We start from the raw sequence: 17525 nt of genomic DNA, 5'->3' as shown, positions 1-17525 counted from the left end.
CATCGATCTCAAGGTTAAAGGTCAAGATTTCTGAAATTCTTGTGAATACATTAACTCAAGAACAAAGTCATGTAGGATTTTCAAATTGATACAGTAAGTGCATCTATTAAAGATCTTAGACGATTTTAAATCTCAGTGAAATCTTGTGGATGTGATAACTTGCTAACTAATAAAATGTAGGACTTTGAGACTGATAACATAGGAGACTGAGGGGTAGCGCTGGCAGTCACCAGTATTTTTCCATTATATTTATCCTGAGTATTGATGCACCAGTTCCAGCAGGTTTTCTTGGTCTATTACATACACAGACACAAACACAGCCACACACATACACCATGCTGCCCTCTCACTGACTCTTGGTGTGATTCTTTTCAAGTGACTTGTTCCATTCTCTCCAGTCAACTAGCAGTATGTTAAACAGATGGACACAGTCTCTCCAAATGGTTTTGATTGATAAATAAAACCGAAGGAGCGCTGTTTGGAAAATTTTGGACTTTGAGGGAAATAAACACAGGAAGACAAACGAGCCGTTACACAAATGTTGCTACAGAGCAGTGCTCGCCACCTGATTGCAACCGAGGGTTGGTGACATAGGCCCTAAATTATATCAGGATATTTCTGATGACAAGGAAAAGTGTAGGCAAATTCATTTTCCATTTTGTTTCCAAAGAGAAACTCTCATTGATGACACACTTCCTAGTTTAAAGTGTGAATAATGGCTTTGGATTGCTACTAGTTTATCTTATTGACCCAAAGAATTTTTATTTCCTGTTTGTTTGTTTGTTTGTTTTAACACAGGAGAGCATTCATAGCATACTGAAGTTCTTAAATTGCCTGTCAGTTCCCCTACTTTACATGTCATCCTGTTTCTCGAATATAGCTACATATCTATGTTTTCAGCCAAAAGTTCAAACAAAGAAACGCTAAGGGCACAACAATCTATACTGCAGTTTGTAAGGTAGATTATTCTATGTCATAATGACAAAGTCACATTATAAGCAACTTAGCTTTGATTACAAGAGTCATCTGGAAGTCCTAATGATTAACCTGTAATTAAATGAATCTTAAATTTTAGTGAAAACTAGAAAAACTGATAAATAAGTACAGTGTTGTTACACAACTCAAAAGGCTCCAGTGACGGTAACATTAGAAAACAGATATTTGCTTCTCATATTGTAGGGGTAGGAAAAATTCCTTGGGCTGTGCCAGTATTTGCGGACATGGCCTTTTTGAGGGAGATTGGTCGGAGACGGAGCTATTTTTTGGCAAAACAACAATAGAATATTTGAAGTCTGTTGCCAAGCAGCGCAGCAGGTTTTGATTTATGATGATGTCTTCCTGCTGGCAGCTTGTTGCAATTAGCGTAGTTGAAGGCATTGGCAGTCCTGCAGTGTTGAGTTTATTTTTATTTTTTTTAAACCAGTAATTCCTCTTTTTTTGTACAGGAATCCTGATGGTGCATTTCCTTCCCCTGTGTTTTATATGACTTCGCTCTTGCTTTTCCTCACGCTCAGCTTTCTCTTCTCTCATCGATGATGTCATCATGTTAGCATATCTCTTCCCTTCACCGTTTTTTTTTTTTTTTTTCCCCCCCTCCTTCTCTCCCTCCCCGGTCGCAGTCTGTCTTCATATCTCTTTGACCTTCCACAACACTGAGCTCCTGCTTTCAAGACATGCCACATTTCTGACAAGCGCAGGTGACAGAGTGCACGGGTTAGTTATATTTGGACAAAACGCATACAGGCAGCCTGCTTTGAAGTCCTGAATTCAGGTCAGGAGGAGGAACACTGTAGAGACAAAACAAACTCATCAATGGGAACACTGAATCACACAGTAAACTGTATTATTTGTTGAAGATCCGAGTGTCTGCTGTGGTAGGATCAAGTTTGGATTCTAGTCTGATACCCACAGATGTCAGATAGTTCTGTATAGATATTAAATAGATTTTTTTTTTAAACTAGTAAAGCCCGAAGTAACACTAGAAATACCCTCTTCTCAATGGAGGTATGATAGTATTTTTGAATTCCCACATAGTTTGAGCACAATGGCTCTGGATTCTGTACTCGTTTGTTTTTCCGTCTTTAGTTGCTTGAAGTTTCGCCAGTTAAGAATTCAAAAACAACACAAAAATAGTTATTAATAGCTAAAATGTTTAGTTAAACCCTTGTTTACAAATTATCAAGGTGATTTGTATATCAGTGTTATTTTGTGTGTCTCTTTGGCAGGTGTGTGGTGCAGCCAGGTGGTGGTGCCTAAAAGAGTGAGTGCCGTGCTGGGGAAGAATGTGACATTAGAATGCAGGGTGGAGGTTGGCACAAACCTTACTCTTACTCAGAGTTCCTGGGAGCGCCGTCTGCCTTCAGGCTCTGTCACAGTGGCTGTGTACAACCCGGAGTTTGGCACCTCCATCCCTCCAGAATTCCTCCATCGTTTGTATTTCCGCTCACCCTCCTCCCATGATGCCACCATCGTACTGGAAAACGTGGGCTTTGCTGATGTCGGGATCTATACCTGTAAGGTAGCCACATTTCCTCTGGGAAATACTCAAGCATCCACCACAGTCAGTGTACTTGGTAAGTGTGTGTCTTCATTTGATGTACTTTTCTTGAGAAAACACTGGCTTTCCTTTAGGCGGTTTTTGGTAGAGATAAAATAATTAGATCAATTATTCAGTTTTTATGTTTCTGTCCAAATCTTTTTGGGAGGAAAGTTTGTTTTTTGTTCTTTAATATTTATGCTCTTTTGTGTTCATATGTTCAATGTAGGTAATGTGTCCTCCCTCGTGCGTGAACACATGCTGTACTCTACAAAATGTGCAATCATGCATTGAATACACTGAAAAGGTCCAGAAAAAGACAGAAAAAACAAATTTAGTCAGCATCTACTCCTGATGCTTGCATAGAAAGCTTTTATGTGCAGGTTAAATCCTGTGTTTCTAGTTTTGTGTTGCATTTATAAAACAAATTGTCATGTCTTGTGATATTATTTAACAGAATAGTACTTTATGTATGTTTGCTGTTGCCATTATTATAGTGAAGTGAATAGAAGCCAACAAACGTAAAACAGAAATCCACAGGATCATCATAGATCGTCCTCCAATATATTACACATTGCAGAATTGCAGTCTTTTGAGAGTCATATAATTAAATAATATTAGTTACTCTGCGTTCTCGATGCCTAGTGTGTTCTTTGTTTTCACAGAACAGATCACAGGTCTAGCTGCTAACATTAACTTGGACAAAAAGGAATAAAATGCAATTAATAATGCAGGAAAAATATCAGTGTACTGTAAACATTTGAAACTCAGTAAAGCAACCTCAAAGTCTTTACTGTTGTCTCTGTTGATTCTGTTTTCACTCTTGTTAATAACAGTGGAGCCGAAGGTTTACGTGTCTGCTGGTTCAACTGCACTGATTGATGGTGGCAATGAAACTGTGGTCGCTACTTGCATCGCTGAGCGAGCCAGACCACCCGCTGAAGTGTCCTGGGAGTCCAACCTTTTCGGCCAGTCAGAGGTGCAGCTATTTGATGAACCCAATGGTACTACCAGCACACAAGTGCGTTACATCTGGCAGCCTACACGTCATGTTCAGGGAAACACACTCACTTGCGTGGTCCGCCACCCAGCTCTGCAGAATGACTTCAGGATCCCCTACCAGCTCAATGTGCAGTGTAAGTGCCTTGTGAGTGACTGGTGTGGGCTAACAAATTAAAAACTGAAAGAATAATAAATATGTGAAGAATGTGTTTAATAATTCTGTTCCTGCCAGAGTTAGTAAGTTAAAGTTTAGAGAAGATTTTGTGCTGTAAGATTGCGATAATCATTAAACCAGTTACCCATTGCACTTGTGGTGTTACAGCTTCACTAAATTTAAAAAACAAAACAAACAAAAAAAAACACAAACTCCAAAAAGGTCAGCTAATTATTTTTTAATATTGGTTGTCTAGAAAGTGTTCTCTTCCAGTCAAATCCCATAGATGCCACAGTAAATGTACTCAGCGTAGTACAGCTATTTTGCTACGTAACATGTGCTACCAACTTATGAAAAGAGTAAAGTGACCACCTCCAAAGTCTTTGTTTGACAGATACTTTTTTTTTCTTTGCTCTGATTTACTGCTTTGTGACATATGGAAACTATAAAGGATTTTCTGCTTATTCACTGAATGCAACAGTGGAAAAAATGTGGCAACAATTTTACCATGTAACAAAATCTTTTACTTTGTAATAGTATATTTGTGTGAAACAAATGCATACCAGCAGAAGAGCCAGGGTGGTGCAGATGACTTCTCAGAAACCTTGTGAGCACCTTAATGAATAGATTTGTGCAATGTCAACACAATATTTCAGTTACATTATTTTCATAATGAATGTGCAAATGAAACCAGTAAACCGGTAAAAATGGGGGGACACTGTTTCATGGTTGCAGTTGTGTAGTGTTGATGGTTCTTTTAGGATTGTGAAAAACGTTGCAATATACAAGCACTCATGAATGTTTGCTTCTCTCTGCAGATTATGTTTATAGATTATCTAGCATCTTAGTGCATATTTGCAAGCTTATGTCTTTAGCCCATTACTGACCTCAGACTCACTATAATGCTTCAGACATACCAGGAAAATGGTTGTACTTGGAGCACTGTTCTCTAAGGCCATTTACTGTGTCTGGCCATTTTGTGGTCATGTCACATAATTGCTTTTCTCTCTCTTCAGTTGCTCCTGATATCTCCGTCGTTGGATATGATGGAGACTGGTACATAGGCCGGGAAAATGTTCAAATGACGTGCAAAGCGAACGCTAACCCTCCAGCTCATCACTTCAGATGGATCAGGTATGAGTATCCGTATGTCTGCGTGTAACGTTCACGGTTTGTCTGGGATTGAAATTGACCCAGCGGGCCAAATGCTGATCGAGCTAGGTTGAATTATACTCTGATATTTTAGTAAGATAGAGCTTTACATTTGATATAAAATAAACAGTAAAATTAAGGTTTTCACATCCTTGAAATAATTTTCAAATGATAATTTATTATGCCTTCCTCATGAAATGTCCCAATCAATTGTGTGTCCCTCTGCGTGTCTTAAGGTTTCTGTCTCTTGTGTGTCACAGGTTGGACAGAGAGATGCCTGAAGGGGTGGAAATGATAAACAGCACTTTGCTTTTCCTGCGCCCCCTCCAGCGGAATGACTCTGGCGTTTACAGGTGTGAGGTTGCCAATGACATCAACCTCCGCAGTCGGGATGTGCGTATTCTCATACAAGGTGAGCAGACTATACACACCGGAACAAAGCTGACTCCTATTGCCTTCTCTTCCCTTAGGAAGCATTGTGCGTGTTTGCACGTCATAGAGGTTATCGGTGCCTGTGTCGTTGTCCTTCAAACTGAAATGGGACACTATCACTCTCGCTCATTCTGTACATACTGACAGTTTATCAAGTAATCACCCATGGTACACTGTGTTCATACTGATATTATTACATTTGGTCTTAATTGCATGCTTATTAGGCTTGATTAACATTACGCCTCCAGATGTTCAAAAGAGAGTTCCTGGGCCAAACAGCTGCAAATAATTTCGGCCTCTTCAGACCACAGTGCGCTGCCTCTGCTCTGTCCTGCTGGCTTGGCATCTGAGTGCGTCGTGTCTCTCTGTTGTGAATGATGAGCATGTTCCTTTGGTTTCACAAAATCTGTCTTGCCAGTGGAAGCTCTCTTTCTGAATGAAGTTCTGATTATGATGTGATTTCCTTTTTCATCACTCTCTCGCCTCCTTTCTGTGTTTCTTTTATTCCTGCATGTGTCATGCAGTGAGAGGCAAAAGCCTGCAGCCTCACTGTGAGATGATGTCCCAGATTCATAAAACATTAACTAGTTCTTTTCAACTCCTATTTATTATTTATCATTCATATTTCATTTTCCTTTGAGAGACCTGTACGGGTGTTCACAAGCTTATGCATGTTGGTGTACCCTCCATTGTGCGTGTGCGTGCATGTGTGTGTGTGTGTGTGTGTGTGTGTGTGTGTGTGTGTGTACTCATCAGTTCACTCTTCATGGAGTTGTACATTTCACATACTTGGAGACCACAGACCTCCGGGTTCATGTGTTTGCTCTTTCAGATGTGAATCTTTGCCTCACATCTGGCCTGGCACCAGGGTTAAAGTGGCAGAGCAATTTTGCAGCACCATTAAAGCTTTTAGACTCAGATTTTTTCCATTACTCTAGCTTCTTATAATTATAGCCTTTGGCTTGTCTGTTTGTGGATAAAAACCACTAATCCATTACATTTTAAGGTTGGTGTTCTATTCGTGGAATAGTGAAGGTTTATACTTGAAAAGTGCGGTCTTAAATGTATGTTCTTGATCATTTAAAACGTATACCCAAAATAATCTGCTTATACCATTGATAACCCCTACAGACTGCAGAATTTTAAGGACATCGCTGATACTGTTTGGTGTTTCTTATCATGTAGTCAAGTCACTTGTTTCTCTCTGCATGTAGAAAATGTGCTGAGCTGGCATCAGCATGTGCAAATACTTTGAAGTTACAAATTGATTGAGGGGACAGTACAAAGCCTGTTGTCATATATTTTTTTAGTTTAAATTAATACAAAAGTAGCTGAAAACATGACCTGATCCTTTTAGACAGTTTCTAAAGACTTTGATTTATGATAGAGATAAATCCATAAAAGTGTTTTCAATGGGGTTTTTTAATTTAGCAAAAATACCAAATGTTGTAGCCTATGAAAAACAAAGTGTTGAACACATGGCATGGCCTGATTTGCCCAAAGTAAAAGAATGCACATTAACTTAAAGTAACAGTTTGAGCCATGTTAGGTCTGCTATCGCTGTCACCTGCTTTTTTCCTTTTTTGATCACAAGAGAATAGCTGTTATGTTGTGGTGTCTGGTTGAACTTTACAGAGATCTAGTGCTATGATTTTTGGGTACATACAAACTAACTCTTAGGTACAGTAAACTCAATCCCAATAAACTCCATTTCAAGTGGAATGGAGTATGTAAGCACAGCATACTACACCACATAGAAACACAGTGCAGTGTGGTGGTGACATTGCTGGACATCTGTGTGCATTCCTGTTTTTCTGCGGTCAAAGAAACAAAGCAAAGTCAATCATGCAGAATTTACTCTACAATGCACTCATTTTTCAAATAAGCATAGTAAGAATGACTAGTCGGCTGTCCATGTTGGCAGAGAGTATGCTTTTATTGTTAAGAGGATCTGGAAAGACATTACTGAAAATCAGAGTATGCTTAACAATACACATAGTGAGGATATAGTGATTAGGACAGGCTTTTAGATCCAACTTTTCTCATTAATCCATCATCTAATAGGTCAGCCCATTGTTCTCTGTGATACAATTTTATATTTACTCACTAATCTGTAACAGTGGGAATTTGCAAACCTGAGGCTGCTATAGTTTTAGATGTTTTAGTCATCCTCTTCCTTCTTAGCAAAATGTAGTTGGCATTGACATTCTGCTTCTGTCTTTCACTCTTTATCCCCCTCTCACCCTCCTTCCTTCCATTAGATCCTCCCACCATGCCTTCCACCATTACCACTCCTGTCCTAACTGGCTTCTCCTCCACTTTTGTGGATGATAAGGGCCACGTCCTTCTGAGCTCCCCCACACTTGAAGCCCTTCCCGAAAGTAATCTTGGTTCCATAGTGGGTGGGGCCGTGGGAGGAGCCTTATTCCTCTTGCTGCTGCTGTCTCTGGTTGGTGTGTGTTACCTACGGAAGCAGCAGACCTTTCATGGGAACTACTACACCAAGCAGTACCTGGGCCCAAATGATCTCCAGAAAGCTCCCACTCAGCACGAACTCCATCCTACCAAAGCTGGCAGCAGAGCTCAGCATCGGGACCATGATCGAGAGGAGTGGGGCGACCGCCAGCTGAAGCAGGAGCGGGACCGCCGCCACCATAGTGACTATAACGGAGAAGAGTATCCTGTTAATGGGTACACTAGGGCAATGAGGGAGAGCAGGCGCCACAGTCATCAACAGAATCACCATCATGAACACACACAGTATTCTAGTCCACAGCAGGCCAGATGTGTCAGATACCCTCATTCACCCAAACTACAGGGAAACGGCTCCCCCTACATGTCAGACGACTGCTACGATAGCGGGCCCGACGGTGATTATGTATCTCATAAAGATGGCTCAGTCATTTCACGCAGGGAGTGGTATGTTTGACAAGGTACCTAGTTCTGCAGGAACGAAAAAATGCAACATGAGTTGGAAAGTTTTGTTCATCAAATTAGGGGGAAACACATTATTTTCTTCTGTATGCACACACAGCATCTCTAATGTGTGTTTTGTAGTTTCCATGTTTTTTGTTTGTTTTTTCAAGCGTCCTGGATGACACTTGAGATGTAATGTATACGTTTCTGTTTTGAGTGTGGGCAGCCTGTGGACGGTGTGTGTGCGGACTAACAAAAGAGCCGATGTATGTGTTGTCTCTGCCTTACAACATGGACTGCTACAGCTGATTGAGCATAACTAATGTGTTACCGAGCAGAAGCCCCGGTGGCTTTAAGATCACGCACGATTGTCTGAGAGAAGAGTTTTTTTTCCACAAACTCTGTATTTTGTGTTCATGTGGCTTGTACTCGTTTGTTTAAATGAACTCTGGCCTCTTAGTGCAATTAGATGATGTCATGTAGTTATTGCAGGTAAATCCATAAAATTCAGATGGTCATTTTTCTTCAGTAAGACACAGCTGAGCCGCAGTACATCAGTTTATTTAAAACAGGATTTGTCTTCCTGAGAAATCTGAATTCCATTTTGACTAATTACCTAAACGCACTCTTGGTCATAAGATTTATTGAACTGCTGTTTTTGCAGGATTTTGTAATGGATTGCTGAGTCATCAGACCTTTTTTGTTTTGTACTAAAATCTTAGGTAAATCCCAATGAAAGAACTGAGCTTGAGGAGTTGACCAGTAAGGTTTTGGCACATTTTGTGTAAACCTTGTGAGCATTTCTCCTGCTTGTCCTCAGCTCGTCTTTTATCCCTGTGATGAGAGAGCAGGCAGGAGGGCTACATGAATGGGGCACAGTCTGCTGTGCCAGCACACTGGGTTTGTCATATCGGTCAAGCTTTGAAGCCTGGAAAAATATTTCTCTAGTTTATCATTTTTATTAGAACTTATATAAGCTACTGGTTTTTGGGAAGAGTTTCAGGTTAAACATTCCCTTTAGTTAACCACATTATCATGTTGTCTATCGGATGATAATGGATCTCTTTGAGAAGTTTAAGCCTGGCACTAAACCAGGACTCTTGGCATTTCAAGAGCGCCATCAGCAGGGGCATTGTTTAAAGAGGCTACTGTATGGGAGCCACCGTAAGCTGGCCTCTTAGTATTTTGTAGCACAGAGAAACCATGCAGCCAGTACACACTACCACACTCAACCACGTTGGACTGTTTGTCTACTTTGAGTAATCTATAGAAACAAGACATGACTGTGTCACAGATCTGTGACATGTATCGTTTGGAGTGTGCGGCCGCATGCTCAGACATTCACCATTTCATTTACGATTTAAACATTTGGTACTCACAAAATTTAAAAAAAAAAAAAGTGTTATGTAGTTTTTGTAATGGCTATGTTGTCACTTTCACCTGTGATTATCAGCACTTTTGACTAAACTCCACAGCACAGGAGTTGGAGACAATATTTTGTTGCCATCATCATTAAATCTTTAACACACAGTTATCCTTTGAGTAGCTATTAAATAATAATGATACACCCTATGATTTTTCTTTTCCCCAAAAACATGTTTTATTCATTTGGAACCAGTCACCTTTTATTGCCAATCAGGACTCTCAAAAATCACATGCCATACCAAGAACTGTGATTAAACTGCGGAGAAAGCATTGTACGTGTTAGTGTCATTGGGCTCTGCAGCCCCAGTAGTTCAGGAATCAAACAAAGCTATAATGGATTTAAAGGTAAACTTAGGTTTTTGTATAAACGTAAAAAATTAGAGTATTTTGGCACATGCACCTGTTCACCAGACTGCATGGAAGAGATCTGACTTTTCTTTCATATACACTAGATGTGAATACTTGCCAACTTTAGTAGTATGGTTACTTATAAAGTATTTTCTGCCAGATGCCAAATCTTTGTTTAACTTGTGTATATATATGACAATGACAGTGTCTCACATTCGTATTACCGACTAGATAACAACTGATGATTAGCTTACTTAAATGACTAATGCATCACTGTTGTAAACGGGGGTTTTGTAGCCCGAAATAGGGGGGGGGGGGAGGAAGATGCTTTAACATTAGAGTAACATTTGTCAAAATCGAAGCTAGTTATGTTATAATGAACCTTCACAAATTCTGTCAGGGTGTGAATTTTGTGCAGTGGATCGGCTGCAGTTGTTGTCATGAGATTTGATAATGAGCCACTGTAACTATCAGTGTGAGACTCTGGCCCCTGACTGTGTTTCATGTTGTTTTTGAATGCTGTACAGTAGAAGTAATTTATAGACTGAAGGTGCACATTTCTATGACTTCCTGAAGGTTGAATCATGTTCACACTTCTGAAAACTGAGCATGTTTTCTTTTTCGCGAAAGGTTTTAATTTGCACTAATTTCCTTGGTAGAAAGTAGTTGAAATGATAAAGCATTTATAGTGGGGGGGGGGGGGGGGGGGGGGGGGAGAGATCTGCACAGCTAGGTTGTAATTGAGAATGTGAGAGTCTTTGTAAATTGGATGACTCTTTAATGGAGGTGTCACAGAAATGTACAGTTGGTAATTTGTTAGCCCTGTAGCCTCATTTTGACTGAATAATTACATGTATTGGTCCGCTGCTGACACCTATTCTGTCTGCCCTTCTGGTCACTTTCACATAAATGCAGAAACTAACAGGAAGCACGGTAGCCTAAACCCTTGTTGTGTTTGCTCCTATGCACTAAAACGGAAATTCCTCTGATCGATAGACTTTTTTTGCTTGGCTCGCCAGTTTAAAGCCCTGCACTTGGATTAATGAAGTACAGTTTTACTGTGACATTTTGTCTACAGATCAGTCATCAATATCCTTACCTTGAGAAATGCCCTTCACTTTCTGTTGAGAAATACACACCTAGTGCCTTAGATATCTAGCAGAAATGTGTTTCTTATCGTTTACCTGCGTATGTCATGACCCGATGTGTCACATCTGGGTTTTGATTTTCATTGCATTCTGTATTTTAGGAGGAATTTGTAGTGCCAAATTCACTCTTTCTGCCCTTGTGGCAGTGAAACGCAGTATGTTTCCAAACCTAAAGGCACTAAGAAACAAAAAAACAAAGCTTGAATACATCTGGATGTAAAATTACTTGCATCCTCTGTACTGTTCTGTCAGGAGTTTTGGTTTCTGTATAGCCACTGTTTTTTTTTTTTTTTGTTTGTTTGTTTGTTTTTTATGTATAATGTATGTATAATTACCTTCAGTCTCAAATTGTCAATGAAAAGCACCTTGCAGTCATGTTGTTTGGTTTTTCAGGGGATTTTTCTTTTTTTTTGTGGGTTGTTTTTTGTATATACAGAAAATGTACATTTCTTGAACGAGGGAAAATATTTATGTCATCAAAAGCAGTCGAATATTATTTTGTCAATCTCTTTGAGATACTTTAGTTCAATAAAGCACCTTAGCACCTGTGAATTCTTTTTCTTTCTTTTATTCTCTGGAGGTTTTTGAGCTTCCTATTACTCAGACTGCTCAGTCTCAGCCTCTTTGTTCATCTATAAATGACATCATCTCTAGCGCCGTAACGCGTAATGCTGCATAACCTCCCCCCCTACACACACACACACACACACACACACACACACACACACACACACACACCTCAAATCCAGTATGCATATGTGGGACACCACAAATGATGTAATTCCTTCTTCTTCTTTTTTTCCTTCCCCTCCTTCACTTCAACTGATCCTCATTACACTTTAATAACAAAGATTTATCGGATGTTACCCTATTACATTTGCCATCTGGTTAAATACTGAACAGTTGATCTTCAGTGGTATTCCTGTGGTCGGGGGAGACCCAGCACCTCATGTGCTCGAGGTTCCCTCATTAATAGTCCTAGTTTGCTTTGTTTCAGGACAGAAAGGCCCTTGCTTTCCCCTGCAGCACCTCTCCTTTGTAAATCCACCACCTTCCCACCCCCATGTCTTTCTCCCACTGTCTACCAGCTGGTAAAATTAAACGCTGAGTGTTTCTGACTGGCCCAAAGTCCCTGCTCTCCAGCCCGTTGACTGTCCCCATGGCAACAAGCTCATCTGGAGCTGCTGATGGAGGCTGTCGTCCTACGAGCTCTACCTGGCCACACAAAGTAGGGGCCTGCATGGAGCTCAGAGCTGGGCTGTGCTGTTGTGACAGCTCGTGCAGACAGACTGAAAATGGCCCATTACTCCCTGCAGCACTACAGAGAGCTCTTCTGGCTTATAAGGATATATACAAGTGTGACTCAGTGTTGCGCTGGCACTCTAGGTCCTCAAGACGCTCTTGCCATAAAAGTCTTCAGCAGCTGACCTGTCTTGTCTCCTACAGATCTTATCATGGTCACAGCAGCTTCTCATCCTGACCTTGAAACAGGGCAGTGTGAAAACGCATGGGGAAGCAGCTCGGTGGCAGTAATGATGTCACCCCCCAATGCTTGAATTTGTTTGAGACACTCGTGCAGAAGATCAGCGGATTCGCTGCCTGCGACACAACAGTTTCCAAGGATACTTTTCACAAGACACAAAGGAGTGAGCGAACGTCTCAGGCAGCGCAGAGGGATGCAGCTCTGACAACTGTGAGTGAGGGGAGAGACTTTGATATTAACTCCCCAGCAGAGGTGGCATCACATTGTAACCATCACAAAAACTCAAAATATTGAAATGCTGCTTTAACCCCCCCCATCCCCCCCATTGTTATTACACCAGCATCTGCTCCCCAGGGGGGTCTGTTGTCTAGGCAATAGCGTGACCCCTGAGTATCGGTGGGAAGGGGGGAGGTGTTTGGCCAACTCACTCTGTCTTACTTCTGTTTTGGCGAGAAAGGGTCCGTCTGAAACTGACCTCACTGATCAGCATGTGCTTCTGCTGGATTCACAGCAGTATTGTTTGTGTGATGAAGTGCTGAAGCGGGAGAGACTCGAGAAGGGACGGTAAAAAGCCTGAAGCCGGATCCCAGTGTGGGGCAGTTGATCCACCACTAACACCAGTAATCCGAGGCCCACCACCCCTCCCCAGAATACATGGTATTTAAAACAATGAGGAGAAAATGTCAGGACGGAACATGCAGGATTGTTTCTGAGTACAATTTGTCTCGATATTTCTTAGCTAGAAGCATGCACGAAACACTACCTCCGTTAATGAACTCCTACAGCTGCTCCATGCGCTGTGGCTTTAAAGCAGCCACCCTGTGCAGGTCCCCTGAAAATGTCTGTCACAAGGCATTAAAGCAGCCGGCTTGATGAACTACATTTTTAAAGGCGTTTTGATCAACTCAAGAGGCCCTTGACATAGTTCAGCAGCCATCAAAGGTAATCGAATGGTTATTAACCGTTAGAGGATGGCAGGAATGGAGGAGGCAGAAGAAGTGACTTTCGGGGGTGAGCTCAGAAATCCCAGCTTGTTCAATATGCATCATAATTGAACTGTTATTTAGATTTCTCATCTCAGCACATTGATTTTTTTTTCTTCCCCTCTCAAGAGCTAAATCAAGGGGAATTGACCATTATGCTTATGCCTCCTCTGTCACCTTTTGTCCTTCAGTTCCTTTAGTGTCCTACATTTGGTATTATACATTACTGCTGATTTGCCAAAGCTTGCTGTTTTGCGAGTTTAATGCATCCTAATCACGATTAATCCTTAATCCCCTCTGTGGACAGCATGGAGCATATGTTCTAACAAAGCTAATTCAACACTTTGATAATACTGTTACACACACACAAGACTGAGGTAAAGCAACGGATGGATTCAGTGTTTTAACCCCGACAGTGAATTTTTAGTGAGTAACAGAGTTTTTAAATGGCATTTTTATACCTCAGTTAAATTGCAAAAGCCCTTTCATGAATACCAATAATACAGGGCTGTCCGGTACAGACTCGGACACAGTAAAAGGCTACTGGGAGCAAAGTATCAGCACTTTTTTTTTCTTGGCCAGTAGTGGGGGGGTTTTTTTATTTGAAGAGAGAAACTGTCTTTGTAGCTGCTGGGAAATATACAGATGAGGAAACAATTATTAGTTTCCCTATGAAAACTAAAGTAAAAAGTCTTTCCCAAGTGTTGCTAAATACCTAATTCCAACATCCCACTAACACTCATGGGTCCTGAGCATTCCCACCCCATTCTTCTTTGGTGAATCTCTCAACCTCCTCCAGATTTGATTGTCTAACAGCATGGACCTTGGTTTTCAGTTCACCCCACAGATTTTCAATGGGATTTAAGTCAGGGCTTTGTGCAGGCCAATCAGTAACATTTATTTTGGTCCTCTGGAGGTAGTTTTCCACCAGGAGTGACATGTTTTAGGCCACTGTGTTAGAAGACAAACTAATTAGCCAGATCCAGTTTTGCTGGATGAAACAAACATGGATGTGTGACAATTTTCTTTTGAAATTGTCACACATCCATGTTTATTTAATCTTTCCATATCTTTCCACCTTGATGAGATTCCCAATTCCCGGCGCACTGACATGTCCCCCACAGTGTAATACTCCCACCACCGTGTTTAACTGTGGGAACGGTGATCTTTGGGTTGAACTACTTCCCTCTTATCTCTGTGGCCAAAGGGCTCTATTCATATTTCAACTGACCAAAGATCATGCTTCCAGTATGCATAGTCTTTCTCCAAGTAGTCCTTTAGCATACTTCAGTCTGGACTGAACAATAAAGGGTTAAAACCCTCAGTTTTAACTTGATTTTACAAAGTAAAATCAGATCATTGCACAGCTGTGGTTTGTGCAATGGCTCAGTAAAATTCTCAGTATTGGGGAGCTTGTTATTGTGTGCAAATCTAAAGTAGTAAAGGAGTATGTCACAGATTTATGCAATTTATTTGTTTAACATGACAAGTTGTAAGAAGTGCAATAATGCATTATGGTGGGCTTAACTGTTCCCATACTAGCCACGCCACTAGCCTACTAGCTTAATATTCAGCATGTAGAAATGACAGTGGTACCCATGTTAAAAATCCAAGGATCCTTGTTTCAGTTTGAAAGTGAATAAATAAAGAAATAAGCATAGAATAAATACAAGTTTGCAAGGCAGAGTTGGGAATCACAAAATTTCAACTTTCCGACTCAGATTTCAGAGTAAGTTGTCACCAACAGCCCAAACCTAACATATCTGAATTACTGAAATGACAAACAGCAAACAGCCATATTTAAAAGGCAGAAAGCATCAAAAGTTGTTATTTTAGTCTTTACTTCAAAGACAACTTCAACCTTCACAGCTGTTGAGATGGCTGGTAGTGTTTTAAACAAGAATTTGCTGGGTGGCTAAATAAAGGCAACACCTGGCTAATCAGGTAGGCTTCTCCAAACATTTTGCATGCGCGTGACTTAGAGCTCAATCAAATATAGTGAAGTAAAAACAAACAAAAAGGGGTGCCGACCTGCAAAGTGTAGGTCGGAGGGGTTTTTGTTTTCTTTTGATTTCCTTTTTGAGCAGTGGCATTTTTCTCCTGACTCTTTTTCTTTTTCTACAACTGTTTGATAATTGAGTTGATGCATGTGATAACCAATCACAGCTGAGCAGTCCTCTGGCTGACCCAATGTAGCACCAACCAAAGTGACAGCAGCAGTTTGGACTCTCATACTGTAGAGAAGTAGTGCTTCTAATTATAATCAGATCTTTAATGTGGGCAGAATATTATCTCCATAAGATAAGTAAAATAAACTGGAACAACTTAGTTTACTCTCCTTACCTCTAGGCCTAAACTGCTGCTGCTCTACTCTAATTGTCTTTATGGGTTAAAAGTTGTAAATTGGGACTATGAATGAGAATCTTTGAATCGACGCCTGACTGTGTGTACACTTTGATTCATTCACTGCCAGGATGTTAGTGGTCTGTCATCGTTGTGTTGTTGGTGGTATCCTGGACTGTTCTCTGTCCTCTCTGTCTCAGACCAGTCTCAAGCAGAGAGGTCAAACTCCATCACCGTGGCCGGAGCTGTGATGGGCGCAGTCCTCGCTCTCTTCCTCATCGTGGTCTTCATCATTGTGATCCACACCGCTCGCAAAGCCCCACCACCGGCCTTCACAGACAAAGTGTAAGTGGACCGAATTACTCATGTCGCATGCAGAACATGCTCAGCTGGTTAATTAATTGCATGATACAGTGTGAGGTGATGGGAGCCCACCGGTGGGTTCAGGGAGTTGCTCCTTCCTGCTGTGGAGAATGCTGCATCGGTGCGCGCCCTGGAGCAGGGAGTCTGCAGGACAAGGTTGAGGGGTGGCGGATAATTGCTGTCTTGGCAGCAAGCCCTTGTCCTATTTTGTACAGTGCACCAGCACTCATGTTAATGTTAGAGCAAAGAAGAATAACTCTGAGGTTAAATTATTTACAGGAGGAGCTGGGTCACCCTCTGCCAGAGTCCCATGAACAACATTAAAATCTTTGTGTGTGTGCCTTCTTTGTTTTTTATACTCTAAGAACACAGATCTGAGCAGCATCTTATACATGTTTTTTGTGGACAGAGAATGAAGCCTGGGAGGTTTTGATTAACACTATTTTACATGTAGCATCTCAAAAGGTATGTTCAATGTGTCCAGCAGTGCTCACAAGCCTAATACCCTTATATAAGAAACATTGCCGTGTACCTGTGGAGCATATCTGCAAGGTTGCAGGCTGATCCTCTCATCCATCCCTGTTAGTGTATGATTCAGCATGAACACTCCACCCCAAGTATTTCTCAAGTTAGGCAGCTATAAGGGCTAAACGCAGTAGCAATCCTGCAGTCTCTTTAATACTAGTGGTTTTATATCCACTGCAAATATGTCAGTGACATACGGAAAAAGTGGCAGTAATTCAACAGGTTTGACCAGCCCACAACCCCCCCACCCTCACCTTTACTACAGAGCCCTCTCCCCACTCTCCTACCTCCCTCGCTCCCCCCCCCCTTCCTGACACTATGACACCCCCCTTCTCCAACCCCTCTCTCAACAGCAGGACCCCCCCCTCCTTCCAATCATCTCCCAGTGTCACAGTGGATCAGGTCAGGAGGCAACTGAGGAAGCTTCGCCCCAGGAAGGCAGCAGGCCCAGACAAGGTGTGTCCGAGGATGCTAAAGGCGTGTGCTGCTGAACTTGGGGAGCCGCTACAACAAGTCTTCAATCTCAGTATGCGACTGGGGAGAGTGCCCGCCCTATGGGAGACATCCTGCATCGTCCCGGTCCCCAAAAGGAACCGGCCCAATGAGCTGAATGACTTCCGACCGGTGGCACTGACGTCACATCTTATGAAGACTCTAGAGCGGCTCTTCCTCAACCTCCTCCGACCACAGGTACAACATGCCCAGGACCCACTAC

At 41.6% G+C, this 17525-nt stretch overlaps 1 protein-coding gene across 2 annotated transcripts in view; it reads left to right on the top strand.

Annotated features, from left to right (window-relative positions):
- nectin3b (nectin cell adhesion molecule 3b) overlaps positions 1-17525 on the top strand; it is a 28298-nt gene that overhangs the window by 4311 nt on the left and 6462 nt on the right. The window contains exons 2-6 of one of the 2 annotated variants that reach the window (XM_006802122.3): positions 2226-2573; positions 3373-3672; positions 4709-4826; positions 5105-5256; positions 16123-16267. In XM_006802122.3, the coding sequence (XP_006802185.1) occupies positions 2226-2573; positions 3373-3672; positions 4709-4826; positions 5105-5256; positions 16123-16267 (1063 nt within the window). Of the gene's footprint in view, positions 1-2225; positions 2574-3372; positions 3673-4708; positions 4827-5104; positions 5257-7537; positions 10667-16122; positions 16268-17525 lie in introns of those variants that run through there. The other variant, XM_006802121.3, reaches the window with a different exon arrangement.

This window comes from Neolamprologus brichardi, chromosome 10 (assembly GCF_056152115.1).
Source record: "Neolamprologus brichardi isolate AB-2024 chromosome 10, ASM5615211v1, whole genome shotgun sequence".
NCBI lineage: Eukaryota > Metazoa > Chordata > Actinopteri > Cichliformes > Cichlidae > Neolamprologus > Neolamprologus brichardi.
Note: the sequence above shows the minus strand (reverse complement) of the source record. Positions and strands in the feature narration are given on the sequence as shown.